General features: G+C 37.2%; 1 protein-coding gene across 3 annotated transcripts in view; it reads right to left on the bottom strand.

Moving 5' to 3' along the window:
* LOC131432018 (embryonic polarity protein dorsal-like) overlaps window positions 1–16,117 on the bottom strand; it is a 98,738-nt gene that overhangs the window by 25,534 nt on the left and 57,087 nt on the right. For all 3 annotated transcript variants that reach the window (XM_058598045.1, XM_058598046.1, XM_058598044.1), the window contains one exon: window positions 2,322–2,387. In XM_058598045.1, coding sequence (XP_058454028.1) covers window positions 2,322–2,387 — 66 coding nt within the window. The remainder of the gene's footprint in view (window positions 1–2,321; window positions 2,388–16,117) is intronic.

The following is a 16,117-nucleotide window of genomic DNA, read 5'->3' as shown; positions in this document are numbered from 1 at the left end:
CCACAGTGTTTGTTTTTTTTTCTCTCTCTCTCTCAAGCGCGATTACCAATGACGTAACTGACGCTAGTACGGGGGAGAGACGGACTGAAATGAGCCGGTGTGAAAGTCGCCACCGAACTGGCGAGACGGTTGACTGCGGCCCATTAAGCAATTTCCACGAATTTTGCGTAAAAAGGATACTTTTACACCGCACAGCATATGTTGAATCACTCATTAATTAAGTGATGAACAGACAACGATGAGTGTTCGGTTCAGTGTGACCGGAGTTTGCGCTATTTATCGTAAATTGTTCCACCGTTCAACCGTTGAATGATTCACTGTGGGTACAAACTATTGAAAAAGGGTGTTCTGCACTAACGAGTCAACGAGTATCATCTGACTGTGATTAAGAGTGTCCAATAAAACTATCAAACCATTGCCTGCGAACCTGCTTCCGACCAATGACTAATGCGCACCGAGCAAACCAACACGCAAAGTATCGAACCTAAAATGTTCTTCGATCGGACAGGCAGCAGCTAATGTATTCAAATGAAATTCGATTCCGCAAAACCGTAAACAAAAATGTGGAGCCAATGTTTAAATTGATCATTAACACGTTACCGGTTTCATCCGTAGAAGAGGAGAACGTTTCGATGTTTTGTTTACATGTTGTTCGCGAGCTTACATTTTTTTTGTGTTGAGAACCGATCCGTTCAAAGTACAGATTTTATTTCAAAGTCATCTAGTGACCTTTGAAAATTGGTTTTACGATGTAAAATTAGTAATCTCTTGCGTTTTGTTTCTGGGCTGACGGTTCAATGTGTAGGGCGCTGGCGCCTTACGAGCCAATTGGCGTATGTTCGAGCCCCGACGTAGAACGATAGATTCTTAGTGTCAGAAGGATCGGTAGCACTGGGCGTGCAATGATTCTGTACACCAGCAATCGGCTGCGAAGTCTGTTGAAACTGAAGGTAAAATCCCAAATGATCATTGAACCTGTGTTGTGGAGCTGAATTTCGGTACTGAGTTCGAGACTCGGATTTTAGTTCGGCACTGAACTCAAAACCTAGCACTGAATTCTGAACCTGTATTCTGGTCTACAGGTGAATTTTGATTACAGAATCCCGGTTCAGAATTCAGATTTCAGACTCGGATCCAGAATTATGGTCCTGGTTTTCGGTCTAAAGTTCCAAATTTTCAGGTTCAGTTCTGGAACTGAATTCTGAATCTGAATTCCGGACAAACATTTTTTTACTGAGCTCCGGTTGTTGTTGTTGCTGAGCATGTTTTTTAATCAATCTGAATAAATTGGTGTCAAAAATGAACCAAAACTAGTGTCAGAAATTATCTCGATAAAAAGACAAAAAATATTTTCATTTTTTGTTTTGTAATATATATTTCAAAAGATATTTTCATCGACACGAAAGGGAAAGGCGTTATCACTTCACTAGGAGGACTAAGAATAGGTTTCTAATTGCATTACAACTCATCAAAAATAAAATAGCTAGAGTGAGAATTAAACAATGCAATATTGCTTTCTAATAAGACTGCTACGAGTAATCACTAAAATTAATGATGCTACTTGGAATAACCTCACAAAAAATTTAAAAAATATGTGTTTCTCTTTATGGTGTTTGTTGACAAATTGGCAGGGCGAATATTGTTGTGTTCGCCGAAATCTTGATTCTTAATTTGACAGTTGTATAGGTGAATATAAGCCAAAAATTTAAATAGCTTGTGAATTTTTTTTAGTCATGGGAAGCGCCTTTTATCATAGTAAGCGGACAATCGTTGGGACTCAGCCTCAAACTTTTGGCAAATCTAGAACCCAATGAGACAAAACTTGAAACTAGATACTAGCCAAAATAGAATTGAAAACATTTTTTTAAACATAGGTAATAGAAAGTGACAACATTTTGTACCGAGCAACCGATTTCGTAGACAAAGTTTCAATGTTATTCGCTAGTCATTTCCGAATCTGCAATCCGAATTCCGTTACGCCCTACCAATTTGAATTCCGCGCCGGATTCAATGGTGCGCGACGTCTAGCCGTCTAGGCAGAGCCGTCGGTCAGGCAGTCAGAAAAAAATGGCCTACTATTTGGCCCGTGCGTTACAATTTAGGCACCGCGGTCAGTATCACAGTTGGCCATGGTTGGTTTGGTGCTTGAACTTGACAGTCACGCTTGTGGCACACGGTGTTTATCTGCTCTAGTCGAAAACTGTTTGTCGGTCGTTTTCGTTGAAATTGAAAATGAAAATGAAATGGGGAATTCTCTCACGTGTTGTCCGATCACCGATTTACGTTCGGCCTGTTAGGGATGGGGAAATTTATCTACTTACTAATAAGATCCAACAGGTCATTCGCTTCTAGAATATCTTTCGGCAGATCCGAGAGGCTTGGCTCATCTGAAATGGAGAAAGTAGCAATTATTTGGTGTACTGACTTGTGCTGTGGAATGCGAGCAGGGAAGCGTGGGAAAATATTTTGCATCGAAGTATCAAGCGAAAATATCACCACACGCGTCGTCCATGAATGCCAGGAATTCTTGGAATTTCGAGTGTTTATTTGTTTTTCTTTTCAGTCATAAAACAAAATTATGGTTGTGTGAATGGCATTTCAACCGCGTCCCGTATTCCAAAGATACTTACTGGTACTGCTTTTCACTGTCATGACCAGCAGCTACAATAGGTTAATCAAGTATGCATACCTTCGTGGGGTGGAAAATATTTTTTTTCCCCATGCTGACTGACTGGGATGGGATACTTTGGAATGTGAGTGGGTGGCAAATTCCACCCTGATTCAATCTGGGATGGTTGTTGGCCAGAGTAGAAAATGCTAGCGGTTTCCTTCGGTCCTAGGACGATGGCGTGATTCGGCGTTATTTAAATGGAATTGTGCAATCGATATTTCGCCCTGAATGGTGTAGAAATGCTCCAAGCAGGATGTAATATCGGTCGGTAACGTGTGATGAGAAGTTGCGCCATCGCCAGTCATAAAAAGTGGTAAAGGAAATTTTGAATCACAGTAGGCTATCAGACATGTAAATGCTGTTTTGTGGCGAAATAAAAAACCCTGGGAGAGGAAATTGCAGCCTACTATGAAGATAAACTATTGAATTAATTTATTTCGCACTAGTAAGGGCTTGCGTTTTTTCATGATTTCGGGATTCTAACAAAATCATATCACGTTTTGAATTGGCGATATTTACTGTATAAAACTCATTTCGGATTGGTTGTAGAAGAGAAGTTTATTTATGAGAAAGATCGTGTAATTTTGCATTATTATGATTTGCGAGCTGGGCAAGTTTCTGAAGAATGCTAGTTGATTTTATATAAACTAGAATACATTGAAGTAGAGACGATCATATGTTTTTAGCAAAATTCCTTCATCGTATGAACGAATTTGCTTGAGACTTAAAGTTATATAACTTATCTGGAAAAAATTTTATATGGCAAAAGATTTGCAGTGGTGAACAAAATCCGCAAATTTTTGTTGCAGAGTAGGAAAAAAGGCTGAAAAATGCGTTCTGCCATTTATCATAGCTCGCAAAGATCTTGTATATTTTATTTTCGGTGAGATTTAGCTAGTTGTCACTAGCTGTGTTGGAAACTATGGAGGCAATCGAAAATAGTTGTTTTAAGCTTGTTGAAGGTGCGTAGTACTGTCAACAAATTAAAAAAAAAACATTTTTTAAAAATTTTCATTACTTTCATTGGATAGAAAGGATCAATATTGATAGGCAATTACTAGATTTGACCATTTTCAAGTTGCACAGGGTTGTCAAGGTTTTAATTTTTTATTAAACATTGACTGGATAAAAAGGGAAGTCAATGAAGATCGAAAATTACTAGATTCAAGTATTTTCAAGATGCATAGGGTTGTCCACCAACTAAATTGACTAATTTTGGAAAACTTTAATAAATTATTTAGACCAAAAGAAATGCCACTATTGATGGAAAATCTCTAGATTCAATTATTTTCAAACTTAACAGGGTGCAACTAACTAAATTTACAAATTTTGATAGTTTTCGAATATTGATTGGATGAAAAGGAAAGTCGATAGTCATCAAAGAACCAGCAGTTCAATGGCAAAATGATATACAATCACTTGGTAAGGTGTAATATTCGATAATATTGTTCTCCATTTAAAAATATTGGATCCGACTTTTGTTCATTTTATCATGAAAATGGTTACCTTTCGTGCTATATTGGTTCAAAAAATGGATTTTTTCGATATTTTGGAAAACTGTTTTTTTTAATTCTCGTTACCACTAAACCGTTCATGTTTGAATTTTTTTTCCGGTAATATAAGAAAATTCTAGTCATTTTCTGTCACAATTGTGTTCCCTTTTCATACAATATTTGATTTTTTTTTAAATAATGTTTATTTTCGCTGGATGACAACCCTATGCACCTTGAAAATCTAAATTTCTTGCAATTCTAAACCTTTTTCATTTAATAAATGTTTGTGAGTCTATCAAAAATTTTCAATTTCTATGCATCTTGAAAATGTTTAAATGTTTTTTACCTTTCTGTGTAGAAAGGTATTAAAATTGTAAGAAAAGGCGACTATCCGAGATGGCCGATTTGAACTAGATAAGGATCGTTTGAAAGCTAATATTGGGCCATTGATCAAGTTTGATTTTTTTAGGCCGAAAGCTCAGAATAGTATGAAACGTCGAGATTTAGTATCATCTCAAACAATTTTTTTTAAATCAACTTTCAATTCTAAGACTTTTGGCACCAAAAAACAATTTTTCGACTTCGGAAATTCCATGTATGGTGATTTTTCAAGATCTATGAAAATTCCACGGAGTGGATTAAGAAGGGTTTTTTCTAGATTAGCATCACTCTTTTCATACAAAATGGCAACGCAAAAGTCAGGTGCTTGGTTTATGAAATGATGCCGAATATGTGACATAAACGCTGAAGCATACTTTTGTGAACTACTTAAATCTTGGTGTCAAAAATGAGCCTAAATTAGTGTCAAAAATTATTTAATAAAATACGTAGAATATATTTCCTGAGACTGCTTCGATGAAAGAAAAGTCATTATCAGTTTTTTCGATTAATATTGAAGCCCGTATTGAAAACAGTCAGTAATGACGCCGTTATGAATTTGAAGGGAAGTGAAGGAACCATCAGAATCGACATACTTTCGTAACTGGTGGACTTGATCGAGCATGACTTTCACTCATCCAACCGAAAGATACCCGTTGATATGTTTTTTTTTAAAAGAAAGTGCAATTGAAAAAAATTATGTTGACAGTTTTACTGTTTTATTTTATTGAAAAAAATGCTAAGATAATGCTAATTTTTTACCCGATTAATTCATTCTTTCTCATATTACTCATATTTTCATAAATTATACGAAGGGATTCTTCAAAAAAGTTCTTTATTAAACCTAGAATAAAAGCAAGAAAGTTAATATGGGCGTAAACAGTTTTAAGCCAAATTTGGAAGAACTTTTCCGTTTTCTGTGTCTTCACTTTCAATAACGGTTTGAAATTTTAAACTTTTGAGCACACTTCACTCTGTAGCTGTAGTACTTGGATTTGGACAAAATTTAATGGCAGCTTATGAGACCACAAGATCTTCCATTTGAGTGTATGAAGTGTATGAAAATCAGCCTCTAAGAAAACGAGTTGATATCCGTTTTCTGAGTTTTTGATCACTGTTTCTGTTACTTTCGGCAGCGGAAACTTGTAACCGGAATACCCGAAATCAGTTCATTTGGCTAGTAACTAACATAACTAACATTTGAAACTATTTTGAGTCAAATACTTAGACGAGCCGTTTTTTTTGCATCATTGTTCTGAATGACGGTTTGTAATTTTGAATAATTATAAACATCACACGGTATTTTCGGACCCAGAAGTCTATTCCAGATAAAATTCAATAGCAGTCTATGAGATCAAATTACCTTTTATTTGAACCTAAACTCGAGGAAATGTGAATGCATATTTTTGTTACATGCCAAATATTTCAAAATTGCAAGAAACGTCAAAATCTGGTGTAATCTCGAAACATTTTTTTTTAATTGACTGGGACTTTGGAATTGAGACGAGACTGGAGTTCTAATTGCTGCATTAAATGAAACTATTGGATAGTTGTTCCCACTAGTATTCGAACGTTGCGTGGATCATCTCCAATCATGATTTACATTTGGTATGCGATTTTTTAAAGATGGTATGCTGTTCTCATTACTGTGAGGCACAGTCAAGAAATAAATCAAATATATAGCAGCAAGTTTTATTCAAAAGCCGTATAACTTTGTTAATGTAATTTGAAACGATAACTTACAATCATTGAACAACAACACTTCGTTAGAGTTGTTCATTATTTTAGCATGAAGGTTACTTCCTAAATAAAAGCTATTTGGCATCAAAATAATTGGCCGATTTCGGAAATCTCATTTGTCTCGATTGGTTGATGAAACTCGTCCCTTCATGCTTCGGGAATGTTTTCTAAGGATTGAGCGAATCCTATCCTATTTTTTACACTTATAAAAAATGGTAAAAAAATATAGGATCTCGGAAAACCAATATTACCAATATTATTTGGAGTGGTTTATGACTATTCGAATGAAAATCTCTTGGGAATAAATGACTCCTATTCGTATCAAAACGATACATTTTAGCTACTTGATTTTTTCGGGTAGAATCGGATACAAAAGCAAGATGCTTTTTGGATTTTTTTTGAGAATAAGGGGTTTTTGCTGGAACTACGGGGTGCTAAGAGCATTCATTTTGACACCACAAGATTTCATTTTGTTACGCGATCAGTTTCGTTATCAATAGTCGAAATTAATGATCAAATCTGTTAGACTCGGAAGGTTGAGAATATCGCTAAGGCAAATCGTTCGAATCGTCGTGATCGATTGTGGTGTTCTATAAGACATTTCTTGAATCTTTCTAACGGAATCACTGTTTGATTTCTATACAGTGGTAATCCGTCAAACTAGGCCTGCGGAATGATGAATCCGCTGTGCACACTGTATTTGATCTACAATTCCGATTCGAAAAGGTACATTACAAAGTTAAGTATTGAAAGTTTGATTTGAAGCTGCCTCTCCCGTGTAATCATTTTTGGATGCTGTTTTCATTCAGCCTGGTATGATGTTTCCTCGTGAAATGCTTCATGCATGCAAACTATCAGAATCGTTATGTTGATCAGCCTGTTTATTATCTTAACTTGTATGTTTATCTGTATGGTGTTTGCACAGTAGAATTATCAAAAGAATCTTAATGAAGTAACTCAAAATAATTTCAACTACCACAAAATGATTCACGTCACTATTTCAGCTATTTAGTAATCGAATAGACAACAAGTTTTCAGCTGCGAAATCTTGGACTAGTTGTTAGAAAAGTCTGATTGTTCACAATAAAACATTCACGAATTTGATTGGGGTGATACAAAGAAACGTTGTCAAATGTCATCAGCAAATTTCAGCAAAGACACGGTACGAGACAAAAAATGTTCTGCAAATAGAAAAAAAACTTAACATCTGTTTAACTTGTTTATGTTTTCAACTACCTGGTGAGAGAGCAACATAAACTGATGAAACGTAAAGAAAATTAAAACGCCCCAGGCACAGAATAAGCGAAATCCCTAAAAAAATCAAGTCAGCTCAGAGGAAGCCAACCAAGCAGATGAGATGGGGAACAAACAACAAATGATATATATGACGAACAAGTGATGAAAGCATACAAAACGAAGCCTAATATGTTACTAGAAAAGTGGATATAAAAAGTAAACTGTGTAGAATATTAAAGTGGGATGTGGTCAGGGGTCAGCACAAAGCACAAAAGATACCTTGTGGAGATGACAAAGCACAGAAGATAGACAATGCGAAAAAGTGTCTCGTTTGGTAAGCCATCTGTACGTATGGTAAAATCAGCCAACCATTTGTCTCAACCGGAAACATCAACAGTGAAATCGGTATCAAATTGCCTGTTACCAAGCAACCGTTTAACAATACCCACTTTTGGGTAGATTTGGCATCTTGCCACTAGTGAATAGTGAGAAAGAAATGTAAGAAAGGCGGTATTTGCCAATTCTTTGCCGGAAAGTAGTTTGTCTACCTGTGTTCGTTTTCTAACTCTGCCTATAGGCTGAGAATTTTTTTCTGACCCGAGATGCAAATTACCATAAAGTTAAAACTTTTTTAGTCGAAAAATAAAACATTTACCATTAAAAATCAGCTTCTTTGTTATAAAGAAAAATTTTCACTTTTTCGCTGATTTCATCAAGACTTGTATGATTCTCACGTGAAATGCTTCGTGAGTGCTCACTTACTAATAGTGACATTAAAAGATTTGTTAAAATTTTCTATCGAAAATACCATATCTTCTATTATACAAAACGTAACAACACCAATCCTGCACCTTGTCACCAGAAAGGTGTTCAGCAATTCACGATGCAATTTCCAATTGTACGAAACAGTAAGAAATAAGCTAAAAAACAGGTTTTTCAAAACATTTAGATTCAAGCAGAAGAAAATTTTAGAAGGAAAAGTTAGGACGTGGGCATGCTTTTCTCGTACTCGAACACATTGAAGTAAAATGTTGTTCTTTTAAGGACCAACAAATCAATCTCCAAAAACCGATGACAATATTTTCTTTCAATGAAATAACTAAATCGGTAGTGGAATAAACAAGAAACAATCGAGAAACATTTCATCTATCGTTCGTTATATTTTTGTCTACTTTAGCACACTGCTCTTACTGATGTCGGTGTTGAGTGAAGCTGATAGTGAGCTGTTCTTTTTAGGACCAAAAGTTCGTTCTTGAGTGGTTGGCAATATTTACTTCAATTTAGACAAGCAAATCCATAGCATACAAACAATTCTTCTCTGAAAATTTAATGAATCGATTATGTCGTTTTTTTGCGGATGACTAGAAAATTTAATTTGAAAAATTTGATCGCGAGGGAAAGGAATCGAATCTACAACCTTCTACTTATCGTGGACCATCTAAGCTACTCTGATTCCAGGTCATTTTTCATCCTTTCTCACGATTCAGAACAGAAACTTTTTTCTCGCCCTGTAAACCGTACCTAAGCTGAATAGACCGACAGAATCGGCTTGACAACTAACGTTTAACCTCTCTTTCATCTGTTTTTGGCTTTGGGTCCAATAATCCTTTCAATCAGGCATTTTTTTGGGTTTACCCATGCGTTTTTTGTCTTTTACACTGGAATCTACTTTTAAATTAGTTTAAACTAACGAAAAATCATAGGGCATGCTTCCTGTAGGCATCGACAAGAATTTGGTGGGATTCTGCAGTAATGGCTTTTTTTTGGAACGAGATGTTACAGCACAAAAAAAACGCAATAGTTTCAAGTTTGTGTGAACATATCAGAAGGCTGCCCGATTTATTAGCACGGAACACGTGTACGATACTTTGTACGTACCGGTTGAAGTTTATGCTGTATTTCTCTTTAAATGATACGGAGTAAACAATCATCTTGAGCATGATGCATAATTAGTAGCGTTATTTGAAGAATACCTTATTGGTGATGAGGACCGCAGTTGATCGTCACAAAACGCTAGCTTAACCACCATTCGGCACGTGTCCCTGTCATACAAAAATATCCTAAGAAAAAGCGGATCTGCGAGCGGCTGCTGGCTGACCTCGGCCGAACTAGGAAACGATCAACTGTGTTGATTTACCGTAAAACCGATTAGTATTATTTCTACTCTTGTTCGCGTAACCGAAGCTCGATCTTCTAATGCAGATTTCGATAATTGCTTTTATTGCGAATGTCGCGGAACATTTGCTTCGAACCGGCCGTAGCCGCAGTTGCAGGTATGAATTATTGTCTCTGGAGGAACAGTTGCGATGTAAAGCGAGCGAATCTATCGCAGCGGGGAAGCACCAGTTTCTAAAATAAACACAGCTCGGAGCGAAACGGCACTCGATAACCACAAGCTCCGTTGACAGACGGTTGCGCGTTTTCTCAACAAACAAGGAAGAAAACTGGATTCGTTTTTCTTCTGTTCTGTTGGTCAATAGAATCTGTTTTTCACCGATGACGATCGAACGGGTCAGTGGGAATCAGATATCTACCCGGCCACTGCTTGGCACGTTGACCCTATCCCGTACGATGGTCAGAACCACGGCCTACTACGACTGGTCGGACTGTACTTGACGTGGTTCTACGGCCCGCGCGAACTTGATCATGATCGCGAAAGCGAATTTTCACATTCTGACACTGACACTTTTCTGCTCTTCCCAACGTCGGCTCAGCTGGGCTACGAGTCGACGTAACCTTCTACTGATCTGCCTCTATTTTGCATCGCAGATGATGCACTTTGCGTGATGTTCCCGCACTGCACCGCTTTGTGCCGGCATCGGATCTGGTCTGATAGATGGTACCGAGCGTGTTGTGAGTAAACAAAGGTTTTTTGTAGATATTAAAATGCAATAATAATAATAATAATAACAACGCCATATTTTATCGCCTCTTCAGTTGGATCTGCCGAGGGGAAACTTGTGTATGGAAGTCGAGTGATGGACGCATAAATATTGCTTCAATTTTCTGTTATACTTTTTGTAACAGCAAGCAAGTGGTGTTTGCTTGTTTTTGTGGCTTGCTTTGATTGGTGGTTTTTGCTGTGGAAGTGTTCTGGAACGGTTTTCTAACTGTCAACGGAGCGTGCGGCGTTCGCGCTGAATGAGTCATTTGATTCGCAGGTAATTTGTATTTGGTGAATTTGAAGGTTTTGCCGACTAATCGAAGGGAAGTTGTAGTGTGTCGTTTTTTAATGGCTTCAGCAGACATGCTAATCTCATCTTGAACATAGGGCAATAATTCTGTTTACGTTTTACGACCCGTGGTTGCACAAGTTGAACGACCATGTCACTTGCCGCAAACTTGTAAGGAAGTAAATATCCAATCCATTAACACATGAATAATGGGCATCAACTTAACGCGTCATATCATCCTCTAGTCCCACGCATGTTTTTTCTTCTCTCTTTCTCTCTGGTAGTAATAAATATGATGGGTTATTTGTGAAGATCGATTTTAGGCAATAAAACATGAAACAGCGAAACAGGAATTATATTTTGCGTTTAGTGTTCCCGCTCTTGAGTCTTGACCTTCAACTAGTTTTCTTTGTGGTCATAGCAACCACTGGGAGTTCTTTGTGACCACCAGCCGATGATTGCTTGGATGAAAGTGGAATGCACTCAAACTGTTCAAACGCAACGCGGAATGGCAATTCACTACTCCCTTCGTGACAGCGTTTGTGCCATTGAACTGTCATTGTTACAGTCCGCGGTCCGTGCGATCATCCCGAAAAGAAAGGCTTGTTTCTTCACAAAGAGTGTGTCGCACGCCTAAATGCAATTCCGATTAATTTCCTCGCCGCGATCCGGAGCCGTTTGATCGCAGGAATGTTCTGAGCAGAGATAAATAATGGATGGATGGAAATAAATAACTCACGTTGATGGCTGCTGGAACAGGAACAGGAACACAGCTATTTAATTACGAAAATGTTTGAATCGTAAAAAATCACAACCAAGAGTAAAGTGTCAATCTTGGCGAAAAGCTTTTCCCCAAACCTAGCTTGTAACAGTGTGTCAATCCGAGAGGCAGATTCCAGGGTACATTCTTGGTGGGTAATTAAAATTTTTCCGCCACCTAGAATGCACCGAATGCAGAAGATCTGTTTACATCCGCACCGTTCCGTTTCTGTTGCTGGCAGAGCACCGGTGCGCGGGATCTCATTACGGATCGGACATTCTTTGTCTTACCGAACTGTTACTTGTATTTGTTTTGGAATGCGAAAGTCAAAACACTTGTTAAATATGAGGTGTAAAAATTTAGGTAATCATCGTTTACAGTGCTGGTCAAAGGGAGAGGATGATGGATGATGGTTTGTGTTGTGGTTTTCGTGGTCTACTGCGATGATTTTTCCTGACAGCACTGAATAACTCTAACGAGACGGGGTAATGATTTCAAATGAGTAGCTCAGTTGGCTGTGATTTTTTTTTCAACCATCGCACATGTTTAAATCAGTTGTCATCAGGGTTGCAGATTTCGGGCCAGAAATACAGATTTTCCAGATTTTTGATAGCGTAAATTGAAAATTGAAATTCGTACAGTTTTTTCTCGAAGTTAAACCATTATCGTGATTTTGTGTTGATTCTAATAAGAGAACGAAACTTACATAAAAGATAATATCAAGGACGGTAAGCACTACAAATGGTCCCATCCGCCAATGAAAATTTTCCTATGTTCACTTTTTCTTGCAAATAATGTAGCGTAATTCCCTATTTCTTCTCATAAAATGTAAAGATGATGGCCTTGGTCATAATGTGAGGTGGTAAAATAGAAAAACTGCCATTTACATTATATCCCAATAAAGGAAAGTGAAAATGAACAGAATAACTTTTAAATTTTAGATGGGATTTTAAATGTTTTTCATCAAACCATTATTTCGGGACGGTCAAACGCAGAAATCACTTCCGAAGTTGTTCAATCTACAACATCATAAAATACAGACGAAGAAAAGTTTTGGTGTCTTTAAATTTGGGTTCTAGAAACTATTTCATTTCGTTGTGCTTCGATCTCTTATCATTTTCACTTACAGATTTTCAATGCAGATTTTTGATCCCTCAATACAGATGTGAAGATTTTTTTTTCAGCTGAAGAATACAGATTTAAATGTGGCAACCCTGGTTGTCACACGCTGGGTCAGGCTTGGTTCAGTGTTTATATGACCAAATAGGGATCTTTCCAAAGAAGAACTTTTAGATATTTAGAGAAATATGTAAGCAAATTTCACGCTGTTTCATACTTTCTTGCTTATCAATTTCTTTTAACCTTTAAAAATAGTTTGATCCGATTTAGTTCGTTTTCTAAATTTGATAGATAAAATCATTTCTCAGAAAATCCATTTAAATTACGATACTAATAAAGTAGATAAATCTGGCTTTTGTGATATGTTGAATAAATAAAAGGAAAATATTCGATATGATAGATCATCTCACTCCTTATGACCGATAGTAAATCTATAGTTAGGCTACGCGTCACACTTCAAACTATTACAAGAAAAACATGTTATAATCTTGCTAGTGGTATAATGATGCCTTTTTCATATTACTCGTTATCTCTTGAAAATTACATTCAGATAAATCAAAATACTTCAAATTAAGAAAGTTTAGATCCCAGTTTTGAAGATTTCTTTTCCATAATACTACCACATTTTAATACTCCGTTTGAATGAAGTTAATGAAAATCGATTCAACAATATTCGAGAGAATGTTGTATAAATAAAAACAGTTCGTACGGCAATTAAAGACTGTCCCAGAAAGTATGGACGCACTTTGATTTCGCTGTAAATAATTCACAAGTGTTAGATATTCAAATTTTTTCGATAAACTGATAATATTAGACTACAACAACAGAATATTATTCGTAACATTTGCTACTTAGCCATTGTAGACTAGCTGGCGCAGCTTCTTGCGAACGTTCCTCATTAAATTCCGTACAGACTTCTTGGCGACAAGTTTTGACACTTTTTTCCAATCTTTTTCGAACTGTTGAATGGTTTCGGCTGCCGAGACATGTTTCCTAAGATGTGCCTTCGTTAATGCCCAAAATTCCTCAATTGATCGAAGTTGTGGGCAATTTGGTGGATTCATGTCTTTTGGGACGAAAGTGACATTTTTGCTAGTATACCATTCTACCGTTGATTTCGAGTAGTGGCAAGAAGCAAGATCTAGCCAGAAAACAACAGGATCCTTGTGGCTTCGAATCATGGGTAGAAGTCGTGTTTTTAAACATTCCTTGATGTATATTTCGCTGTTCATTGAAGCAGTGGTGATGAAGGTTTTCGAAATCTTACTGCAACTACAAATTGCTTGCCAGACAATAGCTTTCTTACAAAATTTTTCGACTTCAATCGATGTCTCGAACTGGTTTAACACTTGCCCTTCTCGTACCGTATAATATTGTGGTCCCGGCAAGGATTTGTAATCGAGTTCCACGTAGGTTTCGTCGTCCATGATTATGCAGTTCAAATTTCCAACAAGAATTGTATTGTACAGCTTTCGAACCCTCGGCCTGATCGATGCTTCTTGTTCCGAACTACGTTTTGGTTGTTTCTGCTTCTTATGGGTTCGAAGATTCAAATGTTCTTTAGCACGAAGAACATTTGACTTCGAAGTGCCCACTTTTTTGGCTCTGAAACTGAAACCTCCTTCTTTTGCTCGAACGCCTTCAGTATACGTTTATCCAACTGAGGGTTAGCAGGATCTTTTTTCGACCCGTTTTCGGTTTATCCTCAAAGGTGTAATCCTCACCGAACTTCCTGATTGCATTTCGCACGGCTTTTTCACTGACTCCTTCCATTTTTGCTATCTTTCTCAGTGACAGTACACAATTTTTCGACGTTGTTCTGCTGAAAGTCCACGCATTTCGAAACTAATGAAAACGAATAAACAATTGCACAAGTGGTTAGAGAAGAGTGTAAACAACAGGACGCAGCCATAAAAATTGACAGATTCTGAACCATTGCGAAATGGCAGCGGTTTTTGGTTGCGTCCATACTTTGTGGGACAGTCTTTAACCAACATGACCTACGAGTTGGAACAGTTTCGAGCACAACTTTGAAGATATTTTACAATTTGCTATGACGATTTGAAATTATCACCTTGTAATACTAGAACCGAAGGCCGGTCCTATATTACTTCTATGGGACCATCAGACCTGTTGATTTGAGTTTGATTTTATGAAAACCTGATAGGAGTTTAATTAGCCTTAGCCTGTTTTGGTCGGCAAACTAGAGAAATTTATTGTCCATTTTAATGGATTCGCTACTCATTACCTTGTTACTTATGAAAAAAAAATCTTGAAATTAAGATTTTCACGTATCTCCGGAACCGGAATTTGGATCTGATGAAAATCGGGATATTCTTATGGTATCTGAAGACCTTTCATTTGAATCGAAGGTGGTGAAAATCGATTGAGCCATCTATGAAATAAGCTACTGATATTATTTTCACTCATTTTGTGCATGTCACCCTGTAACTTCGGAACCGGAAGCCGGATCCAAATGAAATTCAGGAACTAAGTTTGTGAAAATCGGTTCTATCAACTGTCATTTTCTATGCTATGATAGTTTAATCGGTCGATATATCATGAATTACTTATTCGTCGTGAGGACAAAAATGGAAGAATTGACAAATGAATGATGTGATAGATCTCCTAACAGCCCGCTGTCTGTAGTTTTACGAATTCCGGAAGTTTATGGTTTCGTACCTTGTATATTCTAATGAGATCATATTGTTCACCAAAACATATCCCAGATCTTCTCTCATCCCTACTAATACATCTATCTTATGATACTTGTGGAGATGCAATGCGGTTTCACTTTAACTTTCGCAACGATGTGGAAATTGCAAAAACAATTCCGTATTGCGAAAACATTTTGTGTTGCCTTCATTCGAGTTTCCAGATCTTCGCCAGCGTAGTTTGTCTATCTCTAGTCCTAATTTGAATCTAAGTTCTAGTCATTGATAACAGTTCGGCTGAAAAGTTCGTATCGTTTAATAGAAACACTCATTTTTTTGCCAAAATTCGTTTTTATTATTCAACATAATTGCCATCAGAGGCGATACAGCGATTATAGCGATCTTCCAACTTTTTGATACCATTTTTGTAATACGATTTGTCCTTTGCCTCAAAATAGGCCTCAGTTTCAGCGATTACCTCTCCAGCTGACTGTCGATTGGACTCCGGAGTGAAATGATGGAGCCATGTTTCGTCCATTGTTATATATCGACGAAAAAAATCGGTTTCATTTCGATATAACAGCTCCAAACACTGCTCAGAATCATCAATTCGTTGTTGTTTTTAATCGATTGTGAGCTCACGCGGCACCCATTTTGCACAAAGCTTTCTCATATCCAAATATTCGTGAATAATATGTCCAACACGTTCCTTTGATATCTTTAGGGTGTCAGCTATCTCGATCAACTTCAGTTTACGGTCATTGAAAATCATTTTGTGGATTTTTTTCACGTTTTCATCGGTAACAGCCTCTTTTGGACGTCCACTGCGTTCATCGTCTTCGGTGCTCATATGACCAGTACGAAATTTGGCAAACCACTTTTTCGCCCGGTGC

Source organism: Malaya genurostris, chromosome 2 (genome assembly GCF_030247185.1).
Source record: "Malaya genurostris strain Urasoe2022 chromosome 2, Malgen_1.1, whole genome shotgun sequence".
In the NCBI taxonomy this organism is placed as follows: Eukaryota; Metazoa; Arthropoda; class Insecta; order Diptera; family Culicidae; genus Malaya; species Malaya genurostris.
The sequence above is the reverse complement of the archived record's forward strand: the minus strand, read 5'-3'. Positions and strand labels throughout refer to the sequence as shown.